The sequence below is a fragment of the Penaeus monodon genome, chromosome 14, assembly GCF_015228065.2.
Source record: "Penaeus monodon isolate SGIC_2016 chromosome 14, NSTDA_Pmon_1, whole genome shotgun sequence".
Lineage (NCBI taxonomy): Eukaryota > Metazoa > Arthropoda > Malacostraca > Decapoda > Penaeidae > Penaeus > Penaeus monodon.
Genome location: NC_051399.1, coordinates 37,055,320 through 37,062,819, shown reverse-complemented (window position 1 = coordinate 37,062,819; position 7,500 = coordinate 37,055,320). Strand labels below are relative to the sequence as shown.

Below are 7,500 nucleotides of genomic sequence, written 5' to 3'. Positions count from 1 at the left end.
GAGAAAATACTTGCACAATATTCTGGCTATATTTCACTAACGGCCCAATAAAAATTAAGGTCGACCATGAAGCGTGCGGATATGAAGCAGATGTTGCTATTTCACAAGATTTTTTTGCCCGCAATGATGGTCTGTGAAGTGAAGCAAGGAAGTCACTGTAGTGAATCTAGTGAAGTCAATGAAGTTAGTGAAATTATATTGGTGGAGTCAGTGAAACGAAGTGATTGGGAGAAAAGTGATATTAATGAAATTAGAAAAAGAGAAAAAAAATAGTTGATTTACTGAAATCAGACCCGTTGGCAATAGCAGAATAGGAAGAATTTAGTATATGATAAAAAAAAGTTTTTTTATGTGCCTGAAGTAAGTTCTGTAAACACATAAATAAGTATATTCGTATATGAATATCTATTTAGTTAGACGACTGAATTAACGAGTCATATACTTTACCAGATCATATAGCTAAAACGGGATATAGCGAATAGATAGAAGTAACATAAATAATAGAGAAATTAAATATTTACTACACTTTTTATATTCATATTATTTATTTATATTATTTATTTATTTATTTATTTACATTTATCAAGAAGAGGTCAGAGGAAATCATCGACAGGCGACCCCAATGCCTTGAATGGCGGGAAATCCTCAAGACTCGAGGTTATCCTGAAAATGCCGAGAATGCACAATGACCACATATATATATATATATATATATATATATATATATATATATATATATATATATATATATATATACATAAGAAAAGAAAAATAAAAGAGATATTCAAGACAGACGCTTTGGGAGACCAGTTCTTTGTGAATGGCATACCACTTTCAACAAACAATGCGGGTTAATACAATGCAGAGCTTGTGCAATGGCGGTGAATAAAGGAAAATAAGAAGGTCGTGTGTGTGTGTGTGTGTGTGTGTGTGTGTGTGTGTGTGTGTGTGTGTAGATTAACGAACAAGCAGGTACATATGTAACTATACACATTTATAACAGCACATGGTGATAATCATAATCATAATAATGACAATAATAATAATAATAATAATAATAATAATAATGATAATCATAATTATAATCATTATTATAATGATAATAATAATAAAAATAATACCGATAATAATGATAATAATCCACCAACACACACCTTATCGACAGTAAACAATAAATAAAGCTTCGGAGATGTTTACCGTCACCATGACAACGGGGAGGCGGATAACGACAGTCATTTGTCTCGTTCTACTTCACCTTACTGCGCAGTTCGACCACACTGAACCCCTAATCATAATATGAGTCGCAGTTTATCAAATAAAACGGCGTTTAACTTGTCCTAGGTATGGAAAATGGGTGAGAAGGGAGGGAGGAAAAAGAGAATGTGGGGAGGGAAAGAATAGGAAAGAGAGAAGGGAAGGGAGAGGAGAGGAGAGGAGAGAAAGAAGGGAGAAACGAAGGGATGGGGATTTATGAAGTTGAGGGATTGGAGGAGGAAGGGAGAGAGGCGAGTGAGGAAAGATAGAGGGGAATGAGTTACGAAAGTAAGGAAAAAAAAGAAAGGAAAGATGAAGTAAGTAGATGATAGAGAGAGAGAGAGAGAGAGAGAGAGAGAGAGAGAGAGAGAGAGAGAGAGAGAGAGAGAGAAAGAAAAGTCACGCTGCCTCGATCTCTTTGAAGACCAGGAAGACAGCACTACCATTACCTACATAGCGACGACTAACACGACCTGCTTCGTCGTGCCTAAAGGGAGGGAGGGAGGGAGAGGGGGGAGAAGGAGGAAGGGAGGGAGAGGGGGGAGATGGAGGGAGGGAGGGAGAGGGGGGGAGGGAGGGAGAGGGGGGTGGAGGGAGGGAAGGAGGAAGGGAGGGAAGGGGGGTATGAGGGGAGAAGAAGGAAAGGAGGAGGATGGTAAAAGAGAAGGAAGAAAGGGGGGAGATAGAGGAAGGAAATGACGCAGCGAGGGGGGTGGAAGGAGGAAGAGAAGGAGAGAGAGAGGCAGGAAATGACAGGAATAAAAGGTAGGCAAATGAGAAACAGAAAGGGAGAAAGGGGAAAGCAGAGAGAGAGAGAGAGAGAGAGAGAGAGAGAGAGAGAGAGAGAGAGAGAGAGAAAGAGAGAGTGAAGAGAAAGAGAGAGAGAGAGAGAAAGGAACAGGTATACGTCTACTATTAGTCCCTTATCTCACGAGGTTATCAGGGACTTATCCTTTGACTTCGAGTATAAGGATGCTGAGACTGAGAAGTGGGTCACTAGACACTCCTCGGGAAGCTAGACCCTCGGGAAGCTAAGCCTCTGAGGCCTAGGCCAGCGCTGGTTCAAGTGGGTGAAAGAAGTATTGGCAGTCTCTCTGTGTGTATGTGTGGTTGTTTTTGTTGTTATTGTTACTGTTGCTGTTACTGATGTTGGTGGTGGTGCGATCAAGTGCATCCTGATCGTCAACATCATCTTCATCGTCGTCATCCGTATCATCTTCATCTTCATCTTCATCTTCATCTTCATCTTCATCTTCATCATCATCATCATCATCATCATCATCACCATCATCATCACCATCATCACCATCACCATCATCATCACCATCATCATCATCACCATCATCATCACTTATTGCTCATTTATCAGTATAGATCAGTATGTAAATACATAAATAAATGAATAGGCAGAATTGATAAAGAATGAACAAGCATAAGAAAGAAAGTTATATGTACCGTACGTATTCGTGTAGTTTACCTTATACCTTATTTGAGAAGCACTTATTAGGCCTATAGTATAAGTAGGCCTCTTACCTGCTATTCCTCGTACGAGCCTACCAAATACAGTGAATGTTTTATACCTTCACTTTTTTTTTTTTGGGGGGGGGGTCAAGTATATTTCGTGTTTTTTTACGTATTTGTCTTCCTTTGCTATTATTATTTATTTTATTTTATTTTTTATTTTTTTTTTAAGTATGGGTGAATTATAGAACGGAGGTAGATAAAGAGAGGGAGAGAGGGAGGGAGAGAGGGAGGGAGAGAGGGAGGGAGAGAGGGAAGGAGAGAGGGAGGGAGAGAGGGAGGGGGAGAGGGGAGGAGGAGGAGGGGAGAGGGAGGAGAGAGGAGGGAGAGAGGGAGAGAGAGGGAGGGAGAGAGGGAGGGAGGAGAGAGAGAGAGAGAGAAGAGAGGAGGAGAGAGAGAGAGAGAGGGAGGAGAGAGAGAGAGAGAGAGAGAGAGAGAGAGAGAGAGAGAGAGAGAGAGAGAAAGAGAGAAGAGAGAGAGAGAGAGAGGAAAAAAAAAGAGAGAGTAAGGGGAGAGAGAGAGAGAGAGAGAGTAAGGAGAAGAGAGCGAGAGAGAAAGAAAGAGAGAGAGAACAAGGAAGTCAGAGAAATAGAGAAATACAATCACAATATCTATATACATATCAGCTCATGACACTTCCGTTCGTCTTGTCACGCCAGCCATGATTCAGTGCCATGTGAATATTATCTTTCTCTCTCTCAGCACTCTTTCATCTTAACCAAAAAAAAAAAAAAAAAAAAAAATGAAAGAAAAAGATGAAAATAACACACTCAAAAAAAAACTAAGTGGTTTTGTCTTGGGAGAAAGTATGTGAAAAGAAGAGAAGTTACAGGTAGATTATGTTAATGATGCTTTCCCAGGCATTCTTCCCCATTTAATGTGAGTTCTTTGTCCATATAAAAGTGAGGAGGTAGAGGATATGGTGCGAGAGAGAAGAAAAAAAACGTTCTCAAGAGTAGAAAGTAAGGGTGAAATGAAACAAATTACATAACATGAGTAAAATAGATGAGTCCAGTGTATATTGACACTACTATTACTACTACTATTACTTCTAATACTAATAATAGTGATAATGATAATAATGATATTATTACTTATATTACTACCAACGAAACGATAACAGTGATATGACAGCAAACAAATATTTTTTGTTTTCTTTTCTTATCGTGTGTTTTCTTCTTTCTCTCACCGTGTATTTCCTCCTCTCCCCTTGTTTTGTTTTCCTCTCTCTCTCTCCCCGTGTATTTCCTCCTCTCACCGTGTTTTCTCTCCCCCCTCCCTTCGCCAGAGATGCAACTGGCCCCGAGGCAAAGTGATGGGCGGGTCCTCTGTCCTCAACTACATGCTGTACGTGCGAGGAAACCGGCGGGACTACGATCACTGGGAAGCCCTTGGAAACCACGGCTGGGGCTTCGACACCATCCTCCACTACTTCAAAAAGTCGGAGGATAACAGGAATCCTTATATTGCTCGGAACTGTGAGTATGAAGCTGATTTTTTTCTTTTTCTTGTGGAGAAAGGTACGAATACGCATACGCACACGCACACGTACACGCACACGTGCACGTACACGTACACACACACACACACACACACACACACACACACACACACACACACACACACACACACACACACACACACACACGAAAGCACACCAACCAACCAATCGTTAACACATCACTCATACATAATAACCAAACATAGTATGTGTGCTGTACATGCTCACAAAAAGTCCACATGCACACGCAACAACCTACTTACTAATTGCGTTTATTAAATCCCGCTCGTTCAATCTCTAGATAAATCCAATCTCAGTTTTCAGATACCGTTCTTTAAATCCAACTTATTAAATCTCAAATTTCAGATAATATTCTTTAAATCCCACTTGTTGAATCTCAATTCTCAGACACTATTCTTGTTAAATCTCAAATTTCAGACACTATTTTTGTTATATCTCTATTCTCAGACACTATTCTTTAAATCCCACTTGTTATATCTCTATTCTCAGACACTATTCTTTAAATTCCACTTGTTAAATCTCAAATTTCAGATATTCTTTAAATCCCACTTGTTAAATCTCAAATTTCAGACACTATTCTTTAAATCCCACTTGTTAAATCTCTATTCTCAGACACTATTTAAACCCCCCTTGTTAAAACCAACTTCCCTCTCCCGCAGTGAAGTACCACGGCACCGGAGGCTATCTGACGGTGCAGGAGGCGCCCTGGAGGACGCCCCTCGCCACGGCCTTCGTCGAGGGCGGAGTGGAAATGGGTTACGAGAACAGAGATTACAACGCCGAATACCAGACAGGTGAGGAGAGCGAATGAGAGGTGAGAAGGAGGAGGGAATGAGAGCGAATGAGAGGAGAGTAGGAGGAGGGAATGAGACGAGAGAAGGAGGGAATGAGAGCGAGGAAGAGGAAAGAAAAAAAAGAGGGTATAGAAAAAAGGAAGAATGAAACGGGAATGAGAGAGAGAAAAAAAAAAGAAAAAAGAGGGTATAGAGAAAGGGAAGAATGAAGAGAGAATGAAAGGGAGAGAAAAGAAAAAAGAGGGTATAGAGAAAGGGAAGAATGAAGAGGGAATGAGAGAGAGAAAAAAGAAAAAAGAAGGGTATAGAAAGAGGGAAGAATGAAGAAAAAAGAGGGTATAGAAAGAGGGAATGAGAGCGAGAAAGAGGAAAGACGAAAGAGTGAACAGAAAACGAGAAAGAGGAAATAATTGCTTCATCATCATGTTTTCTTTTCGTGGCGCTTCTGTTTCACAGGAAACTTCATTTCACTTTATCTCTCTCCATCTACGTCATTCCCCACGTTTTCATTTAGTCCATCTATTGTCACTTTCCTCCCTTCCCACGTCATCTCCTTCTCTCTCTATCCCCTTCTCTCTCTATGCTTCTCCTTCATCGCAGGTCAGTGAACTATCAGAATTTTGTTAAATCAGAAACGTTTTCTTGCGTTTTCCTTATTTTAACTTTTTATCAAGTTTATGTATTATTTCCTTCTTATATTTTCCCGTCATCTGTATGTTCTTCATTCTTCCTTTATTTTGAAGGTTTAATGATTTCTCTCTTATATCTTATCAGAAACATTTAATTTTTATTTCATCATCTACCTTCGTCTTCACGTTTATACGTACTATTATCATCATCATCATCCACTTATTTCTATCGTCTTTCATGCCGTTTCTTTACTTCTTTTCTACCTTCCTGTTCTTTCATTTTCTCCATCCTCCCGTTCTTTCGTACCTTCCCCGTGGCCCCCAAGACTCAATTCACACAACTCTCCTATTCTTCCTTCTCCACGTTTATTCATCATTCATTACTCATCATTCTCCATCATTCGGTGCCTCCTCCATCGTCCTAATGCCTCTCGTTCCCTCTCGCTCCTTCGCAGGATTCATGATCCCTCAAGGAACTATCAGACGAGGCTCAAGATGTTCGACCAGCAAGGCCTTCATCCGACCCGTCAGGTTACGCAAGAACCTCCACGTCGCTATGTATTCCTTCGTGACAAAGGTGTGTGTCTTTTGTGTCATAATGATGCTATATATACATTCTTTTGGTGTACTGTATTGCACTATATATATACAGCAGGGAACACATACCAACCCTTAAGCACACGCGAGCACAAAATACAAAGAGGCGTTTTCCACTTCACGCCATCTTTATTAACCACTCTCCTTTCCTTTCTCTCTCTCTCTCTTTCCCACAACAGATCCTCATCGACGAATACACGAAGCGTGCTTACGGCGTCAAGTTCTTGAGGAACGGCAGAGCCCACGTCGCCCACGCCCGGAAGGAGATTATCCTATCTGCAGGAGCTATCAATTCCCCGCAGCTCCTCATGCTCTCGGGAATAGGACCGAAAAATCACCTCTATTCGCACGGGGTAAGTTAGGCGGGAGGAGCGGGTTGTGAGGGTGAGAGGAAGGGGGGGGTGAGAAGGAAGGAGGAGGGGTGGAAAGGGGGGAGGGAGAATGGTAAGGTGAGACAGAAGGAGGGAAGGTTAAAAGAGAGAGAGAGCGAGAGCGAGAGAGAGAGAGAGAGAGAGAGAGAGAGAGAGAGAGAGAGAGAGAGAGAGAGAGAGAGAGAGAGAGAGAGAGAGAGAGAGAGAGAGAGAGAGAGAGAGAGGGAGAGAGACAGACAGACAGAGAGAGCAGGGTATGGAGGATTCATAAGAGATAATAAAGTCAGATAGATTGACGGGTGGGGAAAGGCGAAGCTAGACAGATAATAAGAAAGAAAAAAGACAAAAATAAGGCAGACAGAGGGGCAGAGGGACCACCCACCGCCTCACGGGGAACATCTTACTCACCAGCCAAATGTCTTTCGGCCATGAAACTTTCCCTCACATATTTCTGCAGCGCAACTTCTCAACCACAAAAATCTTGCTCCAAAATGATTACTATTTTAATAATTTGCGTTTTTGTGGATCTGTTCAACATTGCTAATTTCCATGTTTTAGAATGTAAATGCCTTCCGGTTTGTTTATTAGTATAATTGTAGTGAAGATAAGGATGGCACTGGAAATCAAAATGATAATAGTAATGATATTAATGGTAACAGAGGTGTTAACAATCTGGACAGTAATGATGCTGAAGCTAATGATAACAGTAATATGTAAGCCAATTTTCAGCTGCCCAATTTCCGGTCCTGCAAATCTGTAATGCGTCCATTTTCCAATCCACTGCTTCCTATTTCCAATCAGATTTCTAATTG

The 7,500-nt window shown here is 41.1% G+C and overlaps 1 protein-coding gene across 1 annotated transcript in view; it reads left to right on the top strand.

Moving 5' to 3' along the window:
• Positions 1-7,500, top strand: part of LOC119581086 (glucose dehydrogenase [FAD, quinone]-like) — a 94,251-nt gene that overhangs the window by 69,718 nt on the left and 17,033 nt on the right. Inside the window, exons 3-6 of the mRNA XM_037929409.1 lie at positions 4,064-4,253; positions 4,957-5,091; positions 6,176-6,297; positions 6,497-6,670. Of these exons, the coding sequence (XP_037785337.1) occupies positions 4,064-4,253; positions 4,957-5,091; positions 6,176-6,297; positions 6,497-6,670 (621 nt within the window). The remainder of the gene's footprint in view (positions 1-4,063; positions 4,254-4,956; positions 5,092-6,175; positions 6,298-6,496; positions 6,671-7,500) is intronic.